At 36.2% G+C, this 13,283-nt stretch overlaps 1 protein-coding gene across 1 annotated transcript; it reads left to right on the forward strand.

The window, feature by feature from the left end:
* Positions 1-7,174: 7,174 nt before the first annotated feature.
* Positions 7,175-13,040, forward strand: LOC121420996 (alpha-N-acetylgalactosamine-specific lectin-like). Its single transcript, XM_041615567.1, has 5 exons — positions 7,175-7,264; positions 8,773-8,880; positions 10,458-10,577; positions 11,780-11,961; positions 12,774-13,040. Exons 1-5 carry the CDS (start codon positions 7,192-7,194, stop codon positions 13,005-13,007), a joined length of 717 nt encoding a protein of 238 aa, XP_041471501.1. The 5' UTR covers positions 7,175-7,191; the 3' UTR covers positions 13,008-13,040.
* Positions 13,041-13,283: the final 243 nt, after the last annotated feature.

Here is a 13,283-nt window from a genome sequence, read left to right on the forward strand (position 1 = left end):
CATCGTTTATTATGTTTGTGCTTTTTCTTTAATTAAAGTCAATTTTTTTGTTGGTTAGGTTAAGGATCTTATCTAAATAGATATGTGTATTGATACTTCAACCGTGCTGTACGAAATTTGTCCTATTTTATCACACAGGGTCGATACACATAATTCTTTACAGAAAAGTCTACATTATCTCATTATTACCGCGTTTACGCTTGATCGGCTTTTGGTTCAGAACCAAAAGCCGATGCAGAATCGGCTTTTGGTTTATCTTGCACTGCGTTTACATGGTTCAGAACCGCGAGCCGATGCAAAAGCCGTTTCATCAATATTTTTGTCCGACAAGTTGTCAGATCTGACAACTTTCCTGGATTCTGATTGGTTGAGAAGCACTGTTACTATAGTAACTGTCGGATAATACAGGGGAGCGTTTCATGAAAGGACTTGTCGGACGTTTTATCCGACAAGTACCCGTTTATCCGACAGTTACCATAGGAACAGTGCATCTCAGCCAATCAAAATCATGGAAAGATGTCAGATCTGACATCTTGTCGGATGAAAATATTGATGAAACGCTCCCCTGGACTTGTCAAATAAAACGTCTGACAAGTCCTTTGATGAAACGCTCCCTGAAATGATACGCACACCAACAAAATATACGTCATAATAAAGGAACCGCTGGATCCGTGCGCTTTCAATTACGTCACAATGGTAAGTTAAATGAAATGCGCACCAACTGCCGATGCAGAATCGGCTTTCTGTTTACACGTAGAAAGCCGATTCTGCATCGGCTTTCATAGCGTGTAAACGCGAGTAACTTGCATCGGCTCGCGGTTCAGAACCGGCAATTTGCGCCCATTTCATTTACTTTACCATTGTGACGTATTTGTAAGCGCACTGATACAGCGTTGTCTGTATTATGAGGTATATAGTTGGTGTACGTATCATTTCAGGTTTTTGCATCGGCTCGCGGTTCTGAACCGCGAGCTGTAACAACGTGTAAACGCAAACCAAAATCCGATTCTGCATCGGCTTTTGGTTCTGAACCAAATGCCGATTAAGTGTAAACACGGTAATAGTGGTGCAAATTGCCGGTTCTGAACCGCGAGCCGATGCAAGTAAATCGCGTTTACATGCTATGAAAAAGCCGATTCTACATCGGCTCGCGGTTCTGAACCGCGAGCCGATTCAAAAGCCGATTAAGTGCAAACACGGTATATATCTTTACTACGTTTTGGAAAAAAGCGGGTAATTTTTAAAGAGAATTAAAAAAAAATTGAAAGAGTGATAAAGACATGTATACTGCTCAGCGTTGTTATGGAAGGCATGGCAACCGGTTTGAAAAAGGGAAAAATATCATTGTTGTTAGGGGTTTTAAATGTGCATAGTATTTGTGCCTGGACATGTTTCATTTCCTCTTTGCTCGTTTCCAATTTTTATTATCATTTATCCATATTTCTTCGTTGGATCCCCACTTGTTTGAAATGCATGCTTATTCGCCCATGATATATTTCCATTTCATATTCCTTGTCGATAAAAGAACCAGTTATACCTAATTAATTGAATTTTGTCAAAAGAGTGAAGAGAATTGTATCCCGCATGGAAAGCAGTTCCCATTAGGAAATTGATCAGATATCCGTCATTGTAATTTATTTAGGGATTAATCATTATAATTACTGGAAGCCTTTAGGCAGAACCAAGATTTGAGTGACAACAATGGCATACATGTATATAATATAAAAAAATGACCATTTTCAATGTTGGAAGTTATATACCATTTATATGAGATTCCACTTACCTTTCAAATGGTGAATAGTATACCGAGGATACCTTACATTAAGATATATTATATGCAAACAGAAAGAGAGAGAGTCTCATAGAGAGAAGGGGAAAGAGTGAGATAGATATAAAGAGGGGGTGTAGAGATAGGCAGTGAAAATGTGGAAGAGGGTGAAGAGGGGGGGGGGGGGAAGAAGCTCTTGACTTTTTGTCAGTGTATTAGCGAATTCAAACATGAAGCCAGGGTGACAACGCAACCGATTCAGCTGCGTATCCATCCGAATAGACGTATTCGGAATATTTTTTTTTCATACTGTTTTATTCTGATTCCATGAACAAAAATATATAACATTTCAATTTAACATTTCAAAACACATAATATAATATTTTACATTTCATATTTTGACTTTTTTCACTAACTTAATACAAGCATAAATCATATATAACTTAAAGGAGAAACAATGAAATCAGTTATAAAAATGGTTGAAACACCACTCCTCCCCCCGCCCCAATCAAAAAGTCTTCCCTTGCACATTTGTGGAGGGCTATTTATACATGGAATACAAAGAACAAAACAAAGTAGACCCAAATCCAAAACAAACCAATTAACAAATAGATATACTGACACTAGGATCCCCTTAAAAAATACATATAATATGCCTAACACTTTTCCTTTCATGTATCAAATATTCAACAATGATTTAAAACTATATGAGATTACTTGGCTTTAAAATAAATTGCACTCATCAAAAACAAAGCAAATCAAAAAAAGAAATCGACGAGTAAAAAAAAAGAACATCCCAAAGAATCACCCATCCCAAAAGGAAAACTTCATTATCCCTCCCCCAAAACACACATACACACACCCTCATGCACATACACCCTCACACACCTACACAGTTACTTTCTCCCAAATCACACCTGGATATCGCCCTCAGTCCTGCCATTTCGGTACATTCTCTCCCATTTTAATAAATGCTTGTCTAACTTGTTCCTTTTAATAGCTATTGCTTTTTCTTCATTTCGATATTCTGCGACTCTCTGAATACTCTCTTCTTGAGTAGGAACTCTACCTTCTGACCTTGATCTAAAAATGATATATTTTATTAAAAAGATTACCGTGTTACAAAATTTCACTTCAAGATCGGATCCATTAATTCCCACATGTATATCTTTCCACTCTGCATTTTGAAGCTTTATCAAACTAAGTTTTTCAATGACCCTCTGCCATAAAGCTTTAACATCATTACAAAGCCAGAATAAATGTTCATAAGATTCCGGGTTATGTTTACAGAATGAACAGATATTAGTATCTATAAAACCAAATTTGAACAAATGTTCGTTGGTGTATATTGCACCATGAAGTAATTTATATTGAAATTATCTTACTTTTGGTAAGATTATTGTGATTCTAGGTCTTATAAATATTCCTGAGATTTCTCTTTTTGAGACATCAAAATTATTGTGGCCATCCCTTCTTTGTAAAGTATAGAAATGTTGTAAATTTATTACAAAATTTTCATAAACCTTTCTAGAAGGTACATCTTTCAGTAAAATTATCTTTCCAAACATCTTCAAAGAGATATTGTACTTGTGTACGTCATTCGAGCATAAATGGTGGAAATTCCCATTATATTTTCCGCTTTTCAAAATTACCTCAGTTAACTTCCAAATTTCCATGATATTTTCAGCACTCAAACCTAAATTATGAAAATAATCGATTGTTCTCACCTGCTCTTCCTCGAGAATGTGACCTACTAGATAAATATTTTTCTTAAACAAGTCTTCATCAAAATAATTTTACCTCTCAACATATAATCTTTATTATTGAAAAAAATTGGATTAGCTTTTCCTGCACTAAAATTCCGATTTTCCTCCATATCTTGCCAAGCCCTTAACATCTCAAAATAAAACATTGGTGCTTTTAAATTTAATAATTTAACATCGTAATTACAGAGTGAAATAAACCTACCTCCCACTTTTCTAAAGCTATAGTCAAAATAACGCTTCCAGCCCATATTTCTTTACCCATAAAGCAACCGTTTTAACCACATTACTCTTTGAGTTTTCACAAATAAATCAAAATCTATCATCCTTAAGCCGCCATTCCGTAGTCCTGGTAACAAATGTCTCCTTTAATTCTGTCTTTTCCGTTCCATATAAATTCAAAACAAATTTTCTTGATCTCTGTTACTACCCACTTTGGAACAACTAATGATGACGAAACATAATTCAGTTTTGACAAGGCATATGTATTAAGCAACTGTACTTTCCCCATTATTGTCACGTCTCTCTGTTTCCACCATCCCAGAATCCTTTTTATTTTACTCAAAATCTCCTTATAATTCAGGTTTTCAATCCTCTTTACATCCAAGGAAAAATATACGCCTAAAATTTTCATTTCCGTTACAATATTGCCAAATGGTAGTGTTCCCTGGTCATTCCTGTTTTTTCCTATCCTCATTATATTAGTTTTTTCTATGTTAACCTTTAAACCGCTTAAGTCATGGAAAGCTTGGAATATGTCCTGTATTCTTTTAATTGATGTTTCATTCCTAACAAACAAAGTCATGTCATCGGCATAAAATATATGTATATACACACACACACACCCCCCCCACACACACACACACATATATATATATATATATATATATATGTGTGTGTGTGTGTGTGTGTGTGTAAAGCTTTACATGTACAACAGCTTTTTGGCAACTCTTTTTTATTTAAATATTGTAAAGAAATGGATGAAGAGAACAAAGGTAGGCGTAGCTTAAATCAAGGTTCCCCAGAGCTATCTACCCTTTGGAAAAATTGTGATGCCGAAAAAATGTCTCTGCCGGGAATCGAACCCGGGCCCCCAGCTTTGAACGCCGGTGCCTTAACCACTAGACCACAGAGACGGGTTAATGGCTAAGGCAACCCTGATTCAATTGACCGTCAGAAAGACAGATTTTCGACACCATATCAATTATAATTTCCTTTGTTGGGTGAAGGTGAGTTTCGAACAATGACAAGCCGCCATGCCTCAGCTGGATCAAAGCTATTGCTTTGATACAGTACACGTATGGGAGAAGAAATACAAATGTGTAAAGCTTTACATGTACAACAGCTTTTTGGCAACTCTTTTTTATTTAAATATTGTAAATATATATATATATATATATATATATATATATATGTATTGATTATTTTAGATTGTAAAGATAATACCTGTCGACACGGATGGTGTGAGGAGACCATGACAAGCTTCAAATGTCACTGCCCGGCGGAATATCGAGGAGAACGTTGCACTGAAGGTGAGTATAAGGAGGGGCGGGGCACAATTCAATTAAATTTTCAATTCAAAGTCACAAGTCACACCTACGATACCGACACCAAACCAGTCTATGATATACCATTCATTGCAGTCGAATCGGCATGCAAGCTTTGACAGGGGTGTATCCAGGATTTTTTCAAGGGGGGGGGGCACATTCTTTCCTAGGAATTAAATTTGACAAGCAAAAAAAAGGTCCTCACATGTGTATACTTGTGTATAGGCGAAAAAATATTTGCTGTGACAATCACCAGGTGTGGGGTACACTTGTATTATGAACGACATATTTACATTGAAAATATTGACTACGACACCCAAGAGGGGGGGGGGGGGGGGGAGGGGGCTAGGGCCGGATGTTCCCACCCCCTCTGGATCCGCCACTGGATCTGGAGTCAGTTTCTTTTGTGTAACTAAAGCTTTGTAAAGTGACCCCGAATCAACCAAAGATATTATGTGTTTTAACGGACAGAAATGGATTGAAATTAAATGTTAATGTAAAGTCTATTAAGCCACATGAATTTTGATTTTTTAATAAATCTTGATAAATGAGAAATTTGACAAAAGATAGAGAGAGAGTTACAGTATTTTGAAGCGCAGCCAAACGGAAGGGGGGGGGTGGGACACCATATGAGAAATTTGACAAAAGATATAGAGAGAGTTACAGTATTTTGAAGCGCAGCCAAACGGAAGGGGGGGATGGGGACACCATATGGGAGATATGCTCAATAATGGGGGATGGGATAAAAAGTATGTACTTGTCTAGGTACACTTGAAAAAAACCCATGATTTTACAGAAAATAAACATAATTTTTTTCAGAAAGCAATAACAGAATAATTCTGTAAATTCATAAAACAGGATTTTTTTGCAATTTATCAGAACAGGTCTGTTTAAAAAGGGGAAAAGAGTGTTTTATTGAAGGAAATTTGTAAGATTCCATACACCAAATACCAATTTCCTGTAAGATTACGCAATTCGGTAAGATTACAGGTGTTCTCGAGACTCTGCTGCAGGAACTTCTTTTATTTTAAGAATAAATTTTCTAACAGTGTACAGTGGTGCTCAAAATTTTGTAAAACCCCACCAAAATTAAAATATTAACAAAATAAACAAGTATTTTATTACTCATCTATTATCAAGTATTAGTACTGGTAGGCCTATTGCTTCTACCACTAAGACGGCAGAAGAAAGCAGAAATCTAACAACACCTATTCCCCCTCTTTTCCTATTTCGATGACAATGAATATAAATAAATACTGATAAAAATGATGGTAATGATGGTAAAATTTAATATAATGATAATAATATTAATGGTATTAATAATAGTGATTATTGAAAGAAATAATGTAACAATATCATTATACTATTATTACACTTATTATTACTACCTATTTTATTATTATTAATGTCTGTAATTATCATTTTTATTACTGTTATTTATTTCATATGATTATCATTATTATTACTATTCAGTATTTTAATGTTTCGTCGTCAGAATCAAGTTCAGGTGCTGCCATATCTTCTACAGAAACTATTCATAAGAAACCAACTTATAAACCTTACTGATAAACCTCACTTATAGATGCGGCCACGCCCATTTCCCCCCTCTCTTTCTATGTTGATGACAGTGAATAGTAGACAATGACGACGATGATGATGATAATAATCATTGTCGTAAATCCCTGCGTCACACGTTTTGTTCGGGAGGGGGGGGATGGAACAATAGATCATCCACCCCAAAAGAATAAGTGTGACGCAATGATAATCGCCAGTAGTAATAGCATATGATAATAATAACAATAATAATATTAGTTATAATAATGGTAATAATGATGATAATAATAGTAATAATATAATAATAATATTTAAATAATGATTATTGTAAGAAACAATATAATAACGACATTTTGTTATTATCTTATTGCTATGTTTTATTGTCACTGTTAGTATTATTTATCATTAACATTTTTATTAATGTCATTATATTATCATGTCTTTATCATTAGTTTTAATAATTAATATAATTAATTTTGGTTATCAGTATAATCATTATTATTAAAAAAAAATTTTATCACCAGAATCAGGTTCAGGTACTACCACTGCTCCTACCACTATGACGGAAGTGGAAAGGACACATGCCATGTCTACTTCCGGAACCACTAGCAGCCAAACTACAACAACAAATCGTACGCAACCTCATTTATGCATTCCCCAGCCCCACCACCGCCCGTCCTCACACCATCATTGTCTCACCATCTCTACAGTGTTACGATACTGCAACAAATACAATGAAAATTTAGCTTTAAATTTGATTTCCTCTTCTTTTATTACAGGAAATACATAGATCACTAAACAAAATATAAATAAATATTAATCTTACATATCTTGAGTGCTGATTATAATCCAAAGTTATGATCCAGATAATATCCAAGCTGGCTGGCGAAAATTCCTTTAATTAAAGTTCAAAATGATGACGATGATGAAATTTATGTTGAAGCACGATGAATAACAAGAGTCACTGTAATGAGTTGAAATGTCTGTGAAGACGGTGTTGATGATGATTGACAGTCAATTTCAGCAATCCATGGGTTGAAAAGCGTTCATTAAAACAGATTCATGATCTCGATGAGAACTGAGAATTATTCTCTCAAAGTACATGCAAACAGTTCATTGATGGCGTGCAAATAATTCTACAGAAGATAAATGTTGCATTCCAGTTGGAAATAAACTATGCTCTGACATAAAGTCTGGCGTTAAACTCTGAGTTCTGATGTGATGCGATGATCTCCTTGAAGAAACTGCCAGCTAATATACATGTATATAAATTATTAATTATTCTGGAAGCTTCTAGTATTTACTATTCTGTAAGCTTCTAGTATTCACTATTCTGGAAGCTTCTAGTATTGTCTACAAAAAGAACATTTTGCAAATTTCTAGAGCAGTCTAATTTCAGAAGACTCTTGAATGACCTCAGTGAAATTAACAATGTAAACAAAATAGCTCATCATATTGTCCTGTTCACAGCAGGCAGGTTCTATTGTTTAGGGGTTTAAATTGTCTATCTGACATTCCAGAAATAACAAAAATTATTCAAAGATTACACATGTCTAACAGAGCTTTACTGAGACATTCTGGAGTATTCTTAATCATTCCATGCTATGAATATCCTTAAAGAGGATAAAGCTTTCTTTTCCCCCACCTGGGAAAAGAAAACTCTACCGTAGTAAAGGTTTCTTTAAGATTACTTTTTTTTAACTTTTCAAAGTCATCTTGATAAATCATTTACATTTATCGTGTACAAAGGTATAGTACTAACAAACATGTTAAAATAAATGAACATCAAAGACATTTTCTTTTATTGGCACACTTGGTCTAAAATATAAATAATTTCAATTTTTATACTCTTGAAAGAGCATCAGCAATTACATTATTTTTCCCTTATATGGGTACAATTTTCAGTGGGAATGGTTGGAGCATGAGGCCCCATCTATACAGTCGTTGATTCTTTATTTTGAGTTTCTCCAAAAACACAAGAGGATTGTGGTCTGTATGGACTGTGATCTCTCCATTGGTTAGATACACCTCAAACTGCTGAAGGGCAAGTACGAGACTCAAGGCCTCTTTTTCAATAGTTGAGTACTTCTTCATTATAATCATCATCATCATTATTACAAATTTTAATATTTACCTCCAGAATCAGGATCAGGTACTACCACTGCTCCTACCACTATGACCGATAAGGAAAGAACACATGCCATGTCTATTCCCGGAACCACTAGCAGGCAAACTACAACAACAAATCGTAAGCAACCTCATTTATACATCGCTGCATCCCCATCACCGCCCCTCCTTGTCTCACCATCTCAACAGCCCGTCTCTTTCTCTCTATACCATGCGTCCTACAAAAAACGAAACAAAAGTATCAATTCTTTTCAACATAGGCATATGATTTATGATATCTACATCATCATAAGGTTCAGTTTTTCTTATTTTGACGAATTAAATTTATTTACCTTAGAGTATGAATGATGTTAGATTTGAAGGTAAATTGCCCAACAGATTCACCAACACTTTGGTTTCAAATTAAGACTGAAATTTAACCCAAGTTGTGTCAAGCTAAAATGACATATTTTGATTGGGATTTCTTGATGGGTTTCTTGTTTGGGCAAAGTGTGTGTTCCATCATGTAGTAGGTCCATGGTTCCATGTCCTGTTTCTATTCCCCTGCCTCTTTCCGGACCCCCCCCCCCTCTCTCTCTCACGCACCCATCCACACACCCACCCGCACACTCCTCTCTCTCCCTCTCTTTATCTCCCTCTCTTTCTCTTTACCCTCTATTTCCCAAATGGAGTCTTCCCTCGGAGGTCGATGATTACGTCTGTCTACCTCAAAATAATTTTCTGCTTTATAGCCTAATCTCAACGAAAAAACCTTGCTTTCAGTACAAAACCATGTCCTGAAGGTGCACGGTTGAATTTTACATGGTGAAAATGACTAATGTCTAAATCCAAAAGAGCTAATCTAGTCCCTGCCCTAATCACACCCCTCTTGGGCTGATAGTAGGGACCTCTTCGTGTAGTTCATTCCAAAAGGAGTCATAGTGCACTCTAAAAGGATGAATATACAGTTCACTCCAAAGGGATTGATCCCTAGTATCACTCCAAGAGTACTACGCAAAGAGTTTAATGTAAATGATTTGGGACTAGATTAGCTGATTTGCATTTAGAGAATCTACGGTGTTTTCGATAGAGTGTATTCAATTTACATTGGAGATAAGCTACGCCAAGCGGAAAACATGTTGTATATGTATCTGAACATTGTAACTGCTGTATAAACATCTTAAAGTTTCACGTATTGGCTTCTGTAAGGTGACAAAATAAATGCTGATGATAATGCTTTGATTGACAATAAAGTTTTTATGGTTCACTCGAATTTTCGACGGTCCTCCGTCTTCTTCAGGAGTTTTCAAGGTGTATCTGTTATATAGGTATACTTAGACAAACGTACACAGCCCTCGGTTTTGTGGGTGGGACCATCAGCCTCATGGGCCGTCCCTTTTTTCAACCGACGACATAGAAAAAAAATAGATGGAGCAACACTGAGTCGCTCTTTTAAGGCTAGGGAGAACACTCAAAAGTACTCCGCCAAGAGGTCCAGCGCGCCATGAAGCGTGCACGAAGTTTCACACTTTTCTATGCGTGTGTGTGTTGTCTATTATGTGTTAGTATAGCCTCGTATATTGTTAATTGTGTCAGGGAATATTTCTCCTGTAGCTTCAAGGTCTTGTGTGCGGCAGCCTCCAACTCGTTCCATCCAGCTTTTATATCGATGGTTCTAACCCTTTCTAACACTTTTTGTCTGTCATTTATCTTTCAAAGACTGTCTCCCCAACCCTTGCCACAACGGAGGGTCCTGTGTGGAGACTTTAGATTCATCCGAAGGCTCTGTTACATCGTGTACTTGCAAGACTGGGTTTGACGGTCAAAACTGTGAACATGGTAGGTAATTAGGTTATGAAACACAATTTCTCACCCCCCCCCCCCAAAAAAAAAAAAGCGTCGAATTAAAAAAATATATTTGAAATATTCATAGAAGAAAGGAAATGAAGAGAGAGAAAAAAATTATTTTTCTGAACAATGAATTGAAGATTACCCTTACATAGGGCCCCCATAACATATCGCTAATTCTAAAAATAAAAAGAATTATGGTTGGTTCTATCAATCTATACTGAGCAAAATGCGAATGCAACAATGACCTTGGATAATCTTGATAGGCCATTTCACTTAGCGATTAATTACTTACCTTTGTGTTATGGGGGCACGATTAATGGAAAAGCTAATTGGGGCTGAAGAGGGATATGTTCTTGTATAAAGCCATTTAGATGCGATGTATTAACCACGAGTTTTAGTTTCTTAAAATTCTTAATCATTGAAATATTACTGGATTTACCGTTTGATGTCTACAATGCAATTCAAATAACTCAAAATATTGTAGTGTTTGCTAATCTAATTCGAAAACGGGAAAACAAGTGGAACGCCTCTGGCACTCTCGCCTGCTCTACTTATACTTACTGTAATCGTCGCTACTTATGAAAGAAAAAATTTCTACCAATTATGAACAGTTATTGGCGATTCATTGCTGTAATGTTCTTGTTATTAAAGGGGGAACTAGCAACGAATGTGTACTTTTTACACTAGTAATTTATTAGTTTTAATTTCAGTTTTATTGTAAGATCTATGTCGACCATTGTCCCTGCTATTATTTTGTTCTCTACGTTGTCTTGCATTTAATGTTTTGTATAATTGTCTACGACATTTAGCGATATATTGTAAGTCTTTGTTACGGAGCCTGATTACCAGTTTGATGAATATTGATAATTCTGTTTCTATCACGGTCACCCCCGTAGGAACTTGGCAGGACAGCTCTCTGTCAATTAGTTGTACATGTAACATTAATTATTAATTATGCGGGGGCATCGTGGTCTAGTAATTATAGCTCTCGTCTCTCAATCTGAGGGACGTGGGCTTCCAGCCATGGCGTGTTTTCCTTCAGCAAGAAATTTGCCCGCATCGTACTGCCCTTGACCCAGGTGAGGTGAATGGGTACCCGGTGGGAAGAAATTTCTTGAATGCTTCAGCGCCTATATGGCAGCCAAGCTTATGCCGCGAGTATTATTCTTATTATTTTCATTTTTTAACAGTAAGATGCCCGGATGAATGGACTTTTTTCGAAGAAAGTTGCTATAAATATTTTGCCGAGGAGGTTTCCTTTCAAGAGGCCTTGTCCACCTGTCGAAACTCGACCAATGAACAGTCGTGTCATGGAGACTTGGTTTCTATTCACTGTGCAGAGGAAAATGACTTCATCCGGGGACTCAGTCAAGTGAGTATTATGATGGAGTGAAATCGAAATCGAATCGCATAAAATGATAAGTTCAGATTCAGTTTTGTCCTCAGATTCAGCTGGCACAAAAAGGGTAAAGGTTGTGCTTAATAAGTGTTGAATTTTCAATTTGGGTGGTAAAATTGTTACAAAATGCTTTAATGTATCCGTTTTATTTCAAATGACTAAAAGTGCAAGCAAATGTACGAGAAATGTTTCGCAGGGTCAGTTTGATTTCGTTCTTTTCCCTTGACACTGCGTGAAATAAAAGCATTTGTGCGCAAACAGATTTCTGCGAGCTTTACAAAAATGGACAGTGCACACCGTAGTGTAACATTCTGTCAAAAACTTTTACTTTCTTTGGATAGATGAGACCCAAACCCAAGATTATATGTGAAAAAATTACCCGCATGTTGTCTATCTTTTAATTCCGAGGTCTTTTCAAAGTGTAAACTTTTTTTGATACGCACTGTGTAGAGAGGTTAAATGGGTAACTACCCCGAAGGATAGAACAAGTCATTTTCTGATTGGCTACGTGGACTAACGTTGACGGCTGGCTTACTCGGCCGGCTTTCCACACGATGAAAATAAATTCTTTTCAAGCGGCAACTAATGTGCTTGACAGAATGAATGTTTCAACGTGAGACTGTTGTAAATATTGTAAGTTCAGTTTCTTGTCTTTTTTTTAATCAATGATTTGCATTTGTAATATCCTAAGATGAAAGTTGAAAAAGGGATCAAATCAGCCAATACATTCAAATTCAATCTTTGAATAATGAAGGATGGCCCGTGTTATTTCAATTTCCTTGCAGACTAACAGGCCGGATTTATGGATCGGACTTCATCAACCAGACCCAAACGGGATATTTGTTTGGTCAGATGGGACACAATTCAACTATACCAACTGGCGGAATAATGAACCCAATAATGGTGGAGGCAATGAAGACTGCGTTGTATCACGTCAAAATAACGGGAAATGGAATGATATCTCCTGTGCAGTTAGCGTACCCTACGTTTGCAAACTCTCTGTGTCGTGTCAGCTATAACAACCTTACAAAACACATTGAAAGTATAAGAACGTCATCCTTGCTACTTCAATAATAAAAATAATAATAACAATAATAATAATAATAACATAATAGTAATAATAACAATACTCAAAAGACAAGTCCACCTCAAGAAATGGTAATAAGAAAATAAAAATCCAACAAGCTTTACATTTCATCAAAATCGGATGTCAAGTAAGAAAGTTATTCCACTTTAAAAATTCGAGTAGTTTCACAAAACGTTTATATGCACATCCTGGTCGGGGTGCAAATGAG

The sequence above is a fragment of the Lytechinus variegatus genome, chromosome 9 (genome assembly GCF_018143015.1).
Source record: "Lytechinus variegatus isolate NC3 chromosome 9, Lvar_3.0, whole genome shotgun sequence".
In the NCBI taxonomy this organism is placed as follows: domain Eukaryota; kingdom Metazoa; phylum Echinodermata; class Echinoidea; order Temnopleuroida; family Toxopneustidae; genus Lytechinus; species Lytechinus variegatus.